The sequence below is a fragment of the Carassius gibelio genome, chromosome A20 (assembly GCF_023724105.1).
Source record: "Carassius gibelio isolate Cgi1373 ecotype wild population from Czech Republic chromosome A20, carGib1.2-hapl.c, whole genome shotgun sequence".
Lineage (NCBI taxonomy): Eukaryota > Metazoa > Chordata > Actinopteri > Cypriniformes > Cyprinidae > Carassius > Carassius gibelio.
Window position 1 is genome coordinate 9,874,663 of NC_068390.1, and position 14,189 is coordinate 9,888,851.

Consider the following 14,189-nt stretch of genomic DNA (forward strand, 5'->3'; position numbering starts at 1 on the left):
GCACCTGGACTTGATTAGGGAAAGTTCAGGGGATTTTAGAAAAGAGGAACTGTAACTTTTTAACGGAAGTTGGTGAAATGTAAAAGAGTGAATTTTATTCAAAATTTTGTGTGCCCTTGACTGCACAGAAGTACTAACTACACCTTGACATGTTGTTTGAGTGGTATAATACATGTTTTCATGTTGGTTTTTGCAGGAAACTGCAGTGTTACATTGAGAAGTATGAATATTTTAATAAAAATAAACTGCTAAATTAAATTATGTTGCAAACAAATCCGATTTTTTTTTCTGACAATAATTTTTTGTTTTTAATGAATATTAAATAATGATGTACAGTATATATTATTTGCAATGATTTGTATAAATAATTATGTGAAATCGTAATGTTTGCATTTGTATTATATTGCTTTATAACAATAATAATATTATTAATTGAGAGACAGACAGACGGACGGACGGATAGACAGACATACAGACAGACAGACAGACAGACAGACAGACAGACAGACAGACAGACAGACAGACAGACAGATAGATAGATAGATAGATAGATAGATAGATAGATAGATAGATAGATAGATAGATAGACAGACATAGACACAGACACAGACACAGACAGACAGACACAGAAACAGACACAGACAGACAGTCAGACAAACAGTCAGATGGACAGACAGACACAGACAGATAGATACACAGACAGACAGACAGACAGACAGTCACATACAGACAGACAGACAGACAGACCAACAGACAAACAGACAGATAGTCAGACAGATAGACAGACACAGACAGACAGACAGACAGACAGACAGACACAGACAGACAGACAGACACAGACAGACAGACAGACACAGACAGATAGACAGACAGACAAAGACAGATAGACAGACAGACAGTCAGACAGACCAACAGAAAAACAGACAGACAGACAGTCAGACAGACAGACACAGACAGACAGTCAGACAGACAGACAGACAGTCAGACACAGACAGACAGTCAGTCAGACAGACAGACAGACAGACAGACAAAGACAGACAGTCAGACAGACAGACAGACACAGACAGACAGACAGACAGACAGACAGTCACACAGACAGACAGACAGACACAGGCACAGACAGACAGATAGACCGACAGTCAGACAGACAGATAGACAGACAGACACAGACAGACAGTCAGACAGACAGACAGACAGACACAGACAGACAGATAGACAGACAGTCAGACAGACAGATAGACAGACAGACAGACAGACACAGACAGACAGATAGACAGACACAGACAGATAGACAGACAGACAGACAGGCATATATATATCCATAGAACACAAGCAGTGACCGCACAATTATTTTTGGCACAATCCATTTACACTCAAAATTCAAGCAGCCTGCAGAGCCTCATTAGTCACTTCATTTTGATTGTGTGAGGGGAATTTTTGGGATATTCATGATTCACTCACAGTGCCTTTACTTAGCGTTGCCATGTCAGACCCATAACATGCCATGACACATGTCCACTCAGTAATGACTTTCGGTGAACAGAACTTGTTTCGTCATACCTGACTCCGCCAAAGCTTAATAGCATTTGTCATATTTCATAGGTGCAATCAAGATCACGTAATAGATTAAAGACAGTTACAGTGTTCGGCTGGGATGGCAGAAACAAATCCCTTAAGAATCAAAGCGAGGAGATTTGGTTTCCAAGCCTATATTCACCCAACTTCAAGCTAATGTGATATCTGTGATAACTAAGTTTGCAACACCTTTAGCCATGACCTCAGTTCCACAGAGCCTCTAAGAAAAATATATTTCATTCCCTTGCAAATGTTGTTTAATCTTAACTGAGTTGTTTCTTACAAACTTGCAACTTTTCACTTCACAAGACATTAACTGATGGACTGGAGCTGTGTGGATTGCTTGTGGATTATTGTGACGTTTATCAGCTGTTTGGACTCTCATTCTGATGGCACCCATTCACTGTAGAGGATTTATTGGTGACCAAGTGACCTAATGCAACATTTCTCCAAATCTGTTCTGATGATGACCTGAGGATGTCAGGTTTTCAGAAAATTTTCCTTTTTGTGTGAACTACTCCTTTAACATTATTTCTGAAGCTATATATTATGCTTAGTTTGTAGTCAATATTGTGTGTACAAATCTCATGCTGTAACAGACTTCATTCACACTTTCCTTTACAGATTAATAAAATGGGAAGTGTTGACAGGGACTTTTCTTTCGGTGATTTCAGACTGATTGTTAAATATATAATTCATTTGTGTTATATCTATTATTTTCCCACACATTCTATTTATAGTCATCATTTTCCATTTATAGTGGCTTTATTTTGGACAGGGACCATTATGAATGTTCTGGTATTTACACACTTTCAGAGTCACACCATCTCAAGACTCGATCTGCGCTATACCTGTGGAAAGGCTGTTAGAGAGCAGGAAACAGCTCTGATATACTCCCACATTGAACTCTCCGAAGTTGAATTGGGTCACAAGGGGATTTCAGTGTGTTAGGTGTTTTAGAAACGGCCCTGTTTCTCACCAATTCATGCACTTCAAATACTTTTGGTACATTTCTTTTCTGCTTTTGCCTCTGAGAAAAATGCCACACAGGGCTGAAATGAGTAAAAATACACATCTATTTTATTATTATTATTATTATTATTTTGCCTAATCTTCTTGTATGAGCTATTCTTCGAAGAATCAAATACCAAAACCTAAAGGAAGTGAGTTGAGATTGAGATCAGGTTGAACTATTTTCTCTGAAACAGATCTTCTTATAGATAAGATTCACAACAGTCACAAGCGTGTGGTCAGCACCTTATGAAACACCAAGTCATTACAGCCAAACATGTAACTCGGAGATTTGGGTCAAGAACATCTCGCTCAAATTCATAAATATGTATTTAAAAGATAGAATTCTGTTTTCCTTAACTCTGAGACAGTATTATCTTTGATGAGATTATTAAGGGTCCAAAGGTTTCCTTGTAAAATGTTGGCTAATTATGAAAAACCACTAATTATAGAAATATATGGAAACCGATGTGGAATCAGTTTTTGGACCAGTTTTAAATCAGTTAATAAAACATTCAAGGGCCTTTAGAGCACAAGGAAAACACTTTAGGTTAAGTGCAATAAACTGAAATTATATCATAGTTTACATTTATACAAAATGCAATTAGTTGAGTGCTTTTTTGACCAACTTAAAAAGGACTTAAGTCAAGTCACTTTTATTTATATAGCGCTTTAAACAAAAAAGATTGCATCAAAGCATCTGAACAACATTCATTAGGAAAACAGTGTGTCAATAATGCAAAATGATAGTTAAAGGCAGTTCATCATTGAATTCAGTGATGTCATCTCTGTTCAGTTTAAATAGTGTCTGTGCATTTATTTGCAATCAAGTCAATGATTTCGCTGTAGATGAAGTGACCCCAACTAAGCAAGCCTGAGGCGTCAGCGGCAAGGAACCAAAACTCCATCGGTGACAGAATGGAGAAGAAAAAAACCTTGGGAGAAACCAGGGTCAGTTGGGGGGCCAGTTCTCCTCTGACCAGACAAAACCAGAAGTTCAATTCAAGGCTGCAGCAAAGTCAGATTGTGCAGAAGAATCATCTGTTTCCTGTGGTCTTGTCCTGGTGCTCCTCTGAGACAAGGTCTTTGCAGGGGATCTGTATCTGGGGCTCTAGTTGTCCTGGTCTCCGCTGTCTTTCAGGGATGTAGAGGTCCTTTCTGGGTGTTGATCCACCATCTGGTCTGGATACGTACTGGATCCGGGTGACTGCAGTGACCCTCTGATCTGGACACAGACTGGATCTGGTGACTACGGTGACCTCGGAATAAGAGAGAAACAGACTAATATTAGTGTAGATGCCATTCTTCTAATTATGTAGCAAGTACATAGGATGTTATGGGATGTGTCCCTGTTTCCGGTTTACCTAATTAATGCAGCCTAAAAATCCTTCCATATTTTTTTGGCAGTGTCGAAGCTATTAGAGAAAAGTGCCAAACTTTGCGAGTAACTTTTCACCTTCTAAATAATTTAATTACGTTTTTACAGAATATGCATTCAAGGCCATAAACCAGGGCGGTCTGACATCAGTTGCTGTTCGGGGGAAAGACTGTGCAGTAGTCGTCACACAGAAAAAAGTCCCAGTAAGTCTGCCGTCATGCACCCTTTTTCCAGCTAAATTTGGCCGGGGCGTAGAGAACCGAATTTCACTGACTTGAGAAATAAACGATGATGCAATTTCACTATTTGCCCACATTCGAACATTCATTTTAATTTCCATCATCCAGTGTAAACATGCAAAACTAATGGTGGAAAAGTGACTTTTTATGCTACTTGTACGTCCAGTTCCAGTGGTGCTGGTGATCTGAAACAATCTGTGTTTTCCAGGACAATCTGTGTGTCCCTGTTTCCGGTTTACCTAATTAATGCAGCCTAAAAATCCTTTGGATATTAGAAAAACGGATTTGGATATTAGAAGCATATTAGTGTGTTATGTGTAAACCAGGTTAAAGAGATGGGTCTTTAATCTAAATTAAAACTGCAAGAGTGTGTCTGCCTCCTGAACAATGTTAGGTAGCTTATTCCAGAGTTTAGGCGCCAAATAGGAAAAGGATCTGCTGCCCGCAGTTGATTTTGATATTCTAGGTATTATCAAATTGCCTGAGTTTTGAGAACACAGCAGACATGGAGGATTATAATGTAACAAGAGCTCATTCAAATACTGAGGTGCTAAACCATTCAGGGCTTTATAAGTAATAAGCAAGATTTTAAAATATATACAATGTTTGATAGGGAGCCAGTGCAGTGTTGACAGGATGCAAATATGGTTCTAGTAAGAATTGTAGCTGCTGCATTTTGGACTAACTGGAGTTTGTTTACGAAGCGTGCAGAACAACCACCAAATAAAACAATGCAATAATCTAACCTTGAGGTGATAAACGTATGGATTAACATTTCTGCATTTGACACTGAGAGCATAGGCCATAATTTATATATATTTTGAGATGGAAAAATTCAGTTTTACATATGTTTCACTGGGCTGCAAAGAAATATAGGGCTGATTATCATCAGCATAACAGTGAAAGCTAACACTGTGTTTCCTGATGATATCTCCCAAGGGTAACATAAAAAAAGAAAAAAGAGTAACGGCCCTAGTACTGATCCTTGAGGTACTTAAGTACATTTTCTTTATATGTCATTTTTAATAATTAGGCTACTTCTATTGTCTTTAAAATGTGGTAAAATTGTACTGCCATAACTACTGACAATCATCTATGGTAAACTAAAAATACGCTAAACATATTGTAATGTCATTTTGTAATGATTAAGTTGCAATTTAAGATGCTTCAAATTAAATGTATAGTTTAATACTACAGTTAAATCATAATCCAAATTTAACCCAAAAGTGGACTGAAAACCCCCCAGCATTTTTTAGACCTACTCTAAGTTTACGTATATGTCCATTATCTGCCAGTACAGTTAATAATAATAATAATAAATGAACGGGACAAAAGTCTTGTAATCAAAGAAAGCAAATACACATTATATAACATTTCTTTAAATGCAAAATTGTTTAATTATTTAAAAAAAAAGGCAGTATCGAGTCCAGTACCGACCCGGAAAAACTAGTATGCACTGCTTCCGGGTCATTCGTTCTGCATGTTGCTATTCTGTGTAGCCTGCAATACTTCAATTTTCAATCAATTTTACGGTTAATACATTTCTTAGAAACATGTCCCGGGGTTCTAGCGCGGGGTTTGACCGCCACATCACCATCTTTTCTCCGGAGGGAAGACTTTACCAAGTAGGTGAGTACAAACCTGAGTAAGAGCTGTAAGTGCTCAGTCATGTCTGCAGTGCCCCTCTAAGTCAGTCTCTGACACCAGCTGCTCATGACATTATTATCCTGTCAATTTACATCTCGTCACCCTGTATGTGTGCATTCTTCTTCTATTCTCTTTTTTAATAAAGTCTAAGTTAGTCGCTAGACCGTTAGCATCATAGCAGATCGAGAGTGATGGAGAATCGGCTCAGTGATGTTTAATATAATAATTGTATTACAAATCTCCAGATTTCAGTTGAAAACGATCTTATAAATGGATGTTAATTGATCAAATGCAGCAGTTATGTGCATCGATGCATATGTTGGTGAGGCGGTTTGTGTTTTCTTTACGGAACTTTGCCATGACAACCGCAGTTTCCGCCGAAACACCGCAATCTTTGGCAATTTGTGACAATTTTATTGAACAATTCTGTAAACAACTTGGCAACAACGATATATATTTGAAATAGCACGGTGGTATCAGTTGCATAAATAATAATACACAATAAAATAAAACAAGACCAGGATTTTTCTTGTAAATCTTATTTTATTTTTGCTAAAAACTCATTGTAAAATACACAAAACCTCAAACTCCTGTATTTACTGGAGTTGGTACATTGTTGTGATTAAGGCATATTGGTAAAATATTACATTTCATTCTAAGAGGAAGTTTTTATTTATTTATTTATATTTATATCATTTTTTTTTTTTTTTTGGCAGTGTCGAAGCTATTAGAGACCTTTGCGAGTAACTTTTCACCTTCTAAATAATTTAATTACGTTTTTACAGAATATGCATTCAAGGCCATAAACCAGGGCGGTCTGACATCAGTTGCTGTTCGGGGGAAAGACTGTGCAGTAGTCGTCACACAGAAAAAAGTCCCAGTAAGTCTGCCGTCATGCACCCTTTTTCCAGCTAAATTTGGCCGGGGCGTAGAGAACCGAATTTCACTGACTTGAGAAATAAACGATGATGCAATTTCACTATTTGCCCACATTCGAACATTCATTTTAATTTCCATCATCCAGTGTAAACATGCAAAACTAATGGTGGAAAAGTGACTTTTTATGCTACTTGTACGTCCAGTTCCAGTGGTGCTGGTGATCTGAAACAATCTGTGTTTTCCAGGACAAGCTGCTTGATTCTTCCACCGTCACACACTTATTCAGAATCACAGAGAACATCGGCTGCGTGATGTCAGGAATGACAGGTCCAGATCTCATCCACATACTCATACTCATGGTGTCTGCTGGAACGGATGCACTCATTCATGGCTTGTGTTTTGCGTTCAGCTGACAGCAGGTCTCAAGTGCAGCGAGCTCGATATGAGGCGGCCAACTGGAAGTACAAGTATGGTTATGAGATTCCAGTAGACATGCTTTGTAAAAGGATTGCCGACATCTCTCAGGTTTATACGCAGAATGCAGAGATGAGGCCGCTCGGCTGCTGTAAGTCAACACTTGCTGAATTATTTACACAGACATAAAGTAGTTTAAAGGGGCCATGTCATATTTTTTGGTAGATTTTTTTACTCTGATTCTTCACGGTTTTTGTGCCAAAAGAATCCAAATTCAGAGAGCAGATAGTCTTACATTCAAAAAGTAATGGAATTAAATGTCACATGCTTTTACACTTACTTTAAATGTGAAAGTGTTTTGTGAAATGTTTTTTTTTTTTTAGAATCATTGAGATAATATCAGTTTTTATTTATAGGTTTTTTATTTTAGATTTAAAAAAAAAAGAAAAACAGTTATTCTTTCATTTATTTCAGGTAACAGAATTGTTTTTATTTATTTTATTTTTAACTTGGTATTGTGTTCTCTTTTATTGTTGAATTTTTCTTTACTTGGTGTTGAAAAGTATTAAATGTGCCTTTATAAAACCTGCATTGTCCATTGCATGCTGGTTGTTTATGCAGAACTTGCTGTAAAAGCTCCTTTATGTGTTGTGGTGTTGTATCTTTTCCAGGCATGATTGTAATCGGTGTCGATGAGGAGCTCGGGCCCCAGGTGTATAAGTGTGACCCGGCAGGTTATTACTGTGGCTTCAAGGCCACGGCTGCAGGTGTGAAGCAGACAGAGGCTACAAGCTTCCTGGAGAAAAAAGTGAAGAAGAAATTCGACTGGACGTTTGAGCAGACCGTTGAGGTGCAGTCGCTTTTAAAATTCAGAATTCAAGAAAACATTTGATAACCGCTTCATCCAAATTGATTCCGGCTGCTAACATCAGCTTAGAATTTAAATGATTAGTTCACTTCCAGAATAAAAATCTCCTGATCATTTACTCACCCTCATGTCATCCAAGATGTTAATGTCTTTCTGTCTTCAGATGCAAAGAAATTTAGGTTTCTGAGGAAAACATTCCAGGATGATTCTCCATATACAGTACAGACCAAAAGTTTGGACACACCTTCTCATTCAAAGAGTTTTCTTTATTTTCATGACTATGAAAATTGTAGATTCACACTGAAGGCATCAAAACTATGAATTAACACATGTGGAATTATATACATAACAAAAAAGTGTGAAACAACTGAAAATATGTCATATTGCAGGTTCTTCAAAGTAGCCACCTTTTGCTTTGATTACTGCTTTGCACACTCTTGGCATTCTCTTGATGAGCTTCAAGAGCTAGTCACCTGAAATGGTCTTCCAACAGTCTTGAAGGAGTTCCCCGAGAGATGCTTAGCACTTGTTGGCCCTTTTGCCTTCTGTCTGCGATCCAGCTCACCCCTAAACCATCTCGATTGGGTTGAGTTCCGGTGACTGTGGAGGCCAGGTCATCTGGCGCAGCACCCCATCACTCTCCTTCTTGCTCAAATAGCCCTTGATGCCTTCAGTGTGACTCTACAATTCTCATAGTCATGAAAATAAAGAAAACTCTTTGAATGAGAAGGTGTGTCCAAACTTTTGGTCTGTCCTATATAATAGACTTCAGTGGGCATCAATGGGTTCGAAGTCTAAACTGCAATTTCAATGCAGCTTTAAAAGGAATAAGGGTCTTATCTAGCGAAACGATCAGTCATTTTCTTAAAAATATAATAATACTTTTTAAGTTTAGCTCTTTGAAGCTGCACTGAAACTGCTGTTTAGAGTTCCATCCCATTGATCCCTACTGAAGTCTATTATATAAGGAGAAAAATCCTGGAATGTTTTCCTCAAAAAACTTCATTTCTTTGCGAACTAACTTTACTTTTCTGAGCAGTCTTGGTACATTTCAGCAACTGGCCCCGAGGTGTTTCAATAGATCTGTGTCTGGCCACGCCGTTTCTTTGGAATGGAAATATCCACTTCCTCGAAACTTGCTTTTGCTCAATAATGTAGTTAAAGATATTACAAAACATTTTGGTTTTATAGGCTTCCCGATTTATTACACAATTTCTTTGTAAAACAGAATTGCCAATCTATATATTTGTGAATCTGCGAAACAAAGACGGGTTACTTATATTAATAATATACTACTTTAATCAATTAAATAAAGCATTTCCATCCATAGACGGCGATCACTTGTTTATCAACTGTTCTGGCGATCGATTTCAAGCCATCGGAGTTGGAGGTTGGCGTCATCACAGCAGAGGATCCGAAATTCAGGTGGGTGGGAGAACGGCGTTCACCATCTACACGGAGAGATCCGCACCCTGTCACTTCTAGAAAGACAGTCGATGACTTCAGTCGTGATATTTGTCAGATGATGCAACATGCCTCATTTATGTCACTTTTGACGTGTCACTTATGCCAGACGCGTATTATATTCAGAGCACGCTTCACAAATTATACGTCTGACGGTTTTGCTCATTTGCTCCGTTCCAGGATTCTGTCAGAGTCGGAGTTGGACACTCATTTGGTGTGTCTGGCTGAGAGGGACTGAGATCTCCAAGGTGCTGCTCGCAGTTTTGAGATACGTTCTGATGCTTTTGTTCTCATGTAAATTCCCCGTCCCATTAAATACATTTTAAGAAAAATACTCCCGCTCTCTTCCTTTGTCTTTTTCTTCTCTTGTAACAGCAGGACATGAGTGAATATGTTACCCGGGGAGTCCCCAGCATGCACATCTTTTATTTTCGCTACATCCTGTGTTTTCCCGAGCTGATTTTACACAGGGAATTCTTTCACAAACATGTTTTTCATTCCATGCCATTGTTTGTGGACTTTGAGCGTCTTGAGTGTAACAAGAGTCGATTAGGGTAGACTAGAGATTATCACGCGAGGAACGTCAAACACGTGCTTTTGAGTTTAATCACACTGATGATCTGCCTCGCCCTCATTCCGTAGTATAAAAAGTGATTTCCTTAAACAGATGCTACACAACTTTGAGGCGTAACTGAAAATGTGAACAAGTATGAACTGAGATGATCATTTCTGTGGAGTTCTCCTAGTAAATCTGATCCACGTATACATGATTGATAAGAAATAATCAGATTAAGGAATTAAGACTTTCAGCAAGGATGCATTAAATCCATCAAAGATATTTACAGTGTTATGGAAGATTTATATTCTAAATGTTCTTTTCAGAATTCAGAACCCTGAAAAAAAAAGGATTCGGTTTCCAGCACAACTGTTCTCAACATTAATAATAATATTATTTTTTTTCTCGAGCAGCAAATCGGCATATTAGAATGTGATCATGTGACACTGAAGACTGGAGTAATGGTGCTGGAAATTCAGCTTTACGTCACAGGAATTTTAAAATCTATTCAAACAGAAAACAGTTCAGGTTGTAACAATATTTCACAATATTACTGTTTCCTGTATTTTTTTATTAAATTTAATGCAGCCTTTTTTTTTTTGCTATATATATATATATATATATATATATATTAGTATGAAGTTGGAATTCACCTCTCGCCATGTGACAGTGATGAAGAAGATTATGATGCATGTCACATACTGAAATCTTTCCAGTGGTTTTTAATAGTATGCTATACATTGTCAGGAGAACAAAGCTATGGAATTTCCCTAAAATGCATGATTCCTGGCTCACCCGTCTCCAGAAACATGAGTAATGGCGTTTTAGCCGTGACTTTGAATTAGGTGGCGATCTGTGCAATCCAAAAAACTGCACTGATCCATCATGAGGTTTATGGATGCTCACACACATAACGTAATCCTGGCAGTGAAAATGAAAAGCTTATGAACCTCACACTTCTAGTGGTCTGGTGTTCATTTCTCTTTCTTGTGGGGAACTTCATAGTTCATAGCGAGCGTGAGTCAGATATTCATCACTTCACTTTAGCAGACCCAAGGAATTTTATTCAAACTATAGTGACGCATCTACGTGACTCATGTTTTCCAGAAAGGAAATGATACGGTTACTGTACACACCGAGGGCTTTTTTCTGCGCCGACATTACGGGCTGGTATTCCCACCACTACAGGGGTTTACATGTTCTTTCACAAGTTTCACAACTCAGAAAATTTCCAGGCCTTCTGAAATCAGTCCGGCACATTCAATACAAGAAACACCCCGACGCAGAATAAGTGTCATTTCTTTTGTTTTTAATGTAAAAAAAATTATCTTCACAGTGTAATATATAGACTATACACATTATTGACAAGTGTTTCATTTCACATATTTACAAATATAAAAATAGATCTCTATTTATTCACAAAATATACATATTTTCCAAACTCTTTGGCTTCAAAAATACTGGTCCAGCTTTCTTTGGGGTTCTTTCCATGGTTAACAACACCACCGCTATCATGCCCCAGGGAACAGTTCAGCTCTTCTTTTCCACTTCTGCGGAGTCCCGTCGAGGGATTGGCGTCCTGGGATATGACACACCCCGTCCCAGACCGTGAGACAGTACCTACAGCCTTCGCTGCGGTGCATTATGGGGAATGTTGTGCTGAGGGCCAGACTATCTCCCACAGAACTGGATGTCATCATACATCTGTAAAAAATGTAAAAGAAGTGTGAATATAAATAGTATAGTCTTATGCATATATAATTATTTTTTTATTCTTATTAGATATTATATTCCTCAAGTTTATAAGGAAACTTACACAATCGTCATCAGAAAAGCACTCCTCGTCGCTCTCCTCCGACTCGCTCTCTGGCATGGCCCTGAGCTCTTGGGCCGTCCGGCTGTAAAGCTGCCTCTGGATCTCGCCGTTCTGTCGGCCGAAGGTCAGGTGGTACGGTGTGAATCCACCATAGGTTAGACTGTTAACATCAGCTCCCAGAGCGATGAGTGTGTGCACCAGATCCAGGTTCTGCAGGTCCACGGCCAAATGGAGTGACGTACGGCCGCTACACTGCTCCTGAACACAAGAAATCACACTTTAGTTCTCTTAAAACACATATAAGAGTCATTTATGAAGCTGCACAGTGTTTTAAACTCATACCGTACCTTTGCATTTACATCTGCCCCAAGCTGGACCAGACTCTCCACCATTGAGAGGTAGTTGTTAATTGCTGCTATATGGAGACACGTGTGTCCTGTAATATAAAGGAAGGATGGTACTTTAAAACCGGTACTCAAAATGGTGAGTTTTATATGCAGACACTTGTTTTTTTCTGATAAACTGAAGGACAGTGCTTTGTAACTCAACATGATGACTTACCGCTGTAGTTTGGGAAGCTGAGAATGGAGGGCAGATGCTGGGTCTGAATCTGAGTCAGTACTGAGAAGCAAGCTAGAGAGCCTCTTTTGCAGGCGATGTGGAGGGCCGTGTTTCCACTTTGATCGACAAGCCGGGGATCACAGCCGGCCTTTAGCAGTCTGTCCACCATGTGCGGCTGGTCTGTGATGACGGCGAGATGTAGTGCAGTCTGCGGATGGAGGTTAGATGTTAGTCAGGTTTGGAAAACAAGCTCTGATTTTGAGGTGTGAATTGTGTTTTTTTTTTTTTTGTGAGTATCTCTTGCTGGAGTTCAGTTACCTCTCTTTGGTTGTTCTGTCTGTTCAAGAAGGAGTCGTTCTGACAGTGTTTGATCATTTGGATGGCATAATCTTCTGCCTCTTGAATGATGGCAAGGTGAAGATACCTGGAAAATAATGTGGGAGGTCTTTTTTTAGAAAATATTTTAAGAACACGCTCAGAGGATGTGGTTAAGCAGACACACACAGTATAAAGCAGGCGGCCGTTTCGCAAGAGTGGAGTTTTGAAGGTTATTTCCAACCAGTGCGGCTGATACATTATCTGCGCTTGGCCGCGCGCCAGGGACTTTCCTGCCTGCGCACTTTGTTTCTCAAGCTCCTCCCACTTTGGGCGCTGCTCCAAAACGAGATTTGTTTACTTCCGCACTTCAGCGATAATCCGCAAATAAAACTATTTACATAACTTTTCTAAAAAGGTAGGTGAATTTTTTTTTTACAACTATAACTGTAGAGTCAAAACTGCACAGTTGCTCCCAACAAAAATAAATAAATAATTACTATTTTACTTGTATCGTTTTTTATCGAGCGAAGGCAATAGTAATGCATTGTTTCAATTAATGTTATCAACAACTAATTTCAGACTCAGATTTTTGTCCACAAATTTAGCAATTTGCATTAAATGGGTCAGTTTCTGCACCGCTTCGGTCACATTTTTTTTTTTTTTGCATTGCATTGCATTGCATTGAATTGCATTATTTTTTATTTAAATAAAAATTTTACACTTACGTGTCTCCGTCCTCGGTGACATCTTCTGTCCAAGATTCACACATCCCCTTATTCACGCTCGGGCCAGGCAAAGACAAAGTCTCCATTTCCTCCACGATTTTCCTATACTCGTCTTCCTTTAGAGAATCCACGCCGCTGTCGACGCGATCCTCGCAGGGTTGCATTTTCCTGTTTTTCGTATCCATTTGATCCATATCAAATTCCTGATAGTTGATCATTCTGTGTACATCCATCGCGACGCTCGCTGTGTCGTGCTCAACAGTGAAGTGTGCGGAGAGGGCGGCGCGACGCGCTTTTATAGCTACGCCTCGGTTCCATACTTCACTTGGGGATTTCCATTTGCAACTATCTTGACTACACTAAAGAAAAGGGGAACTCGTAGCGGGCTTTTATTTAGAGAATTTCCCTCAAGATGACTCCGCGAAGTAAGAATGAAAATGTGAATTTTCCAATTACACATTAGAATCTACCTGGTGATACACAGACAGCCAAACTCACGGGAAAATGAATGGCAAGAGCTCATGAATGAAAGTCATGAGAGGGGGACTATTAATAATGCAGGAAATATATATGCAGCTAGAAATAGCTCTTGATATCAACATTATTTATTGCTTGTTTGTTCGTTGTTTGAGGTACAGTGACAATGTATTTGCATTGTGTAACTATATATACATATATATATATATATATATATATATATATATATATATATATATATATATATATATATATATATAT

The 14,189-nt window shown here is 38.6% G+C and overlaps 2 protein-coding genes across 5 annotated transcripts in view; one reads left to right on the forward strand and one right to left on the reverse strand.

Moving 5' to 3' along the window:
* LOC127938371 (proteasome subunit alpha type-6) overlaps positions 1-9,809 on the forward strand; it is a 401,218-nt gene extending 391,409 nt beyond the window's left edge. The window contains exons 2-8 of one of the 4 annotated variants that reach the window (XM_052534953.1): positions 5,724-5,832; positions 6,636-6,730; positions 6,975-7,056; positions 7,139-7,294; positions 7,815-7,993; positions 9,342-9,436; positions 9,656-9,809. In XM_052534953.1, the coding sequence (XP_052390913.1) occupies positions 5,757-5,832; positions 6,636-6,730; positions 6,975-7,056; positions 7,139-7,294; positions 7,815-7,993; positions 9,342-9,436; positions 9,656-9,713 (741 nt within the window). In that variant the 5' untranslated portion in view covers positions 5,724-5,756 and the 3' untranslated portion in view covers positions 9,714-9,809. Of the gene's footprint in view, positions 1-4,072; positions 4,168-5,654; positions 5,833-6,635; positions 6,731-6,974; positions 7,057-7,138; positions 7,295-7,814; positions 7,994-9,341; positions 9,437-9,655 lie in introns of those variants that run through there. The other 3 variants (XM_052534952.1, XM_052534955.1, XM_052534954.1) reach the window with 3 other exon arrangements.
* Positions 9,810-11,319: 1,510 nt separating this feature from the next.
* On the reverse strand, positions 11,320-13,729 carry LOC127938370 (NF-kappa-B inhibitor alpha-like). The gene is made up of 6 exons (XM_052534950.1): positions 13,452-13,729; positions 12,727-12,832; positions 12,409-12,616; positions 12,195-12,283; positions 11,848-12,105; positions 11,320-11,735 (listed from the first exon to the last, which is right to left on the reverse strand). Exons 1-6 carry the CDS (start codon positions 13,682-13,684, stop codon positions 11,703-11,705), a joined length of 927 nt encoding a protein of 308 aa, XP_052390910.1. The 5' UTR covers positions 13,685-13,729; the 3' UTR covers positions 11,320-11,702.
* Between the last annotated feature and the right edge of the window lie 460 nt (positions 13,730-14,189).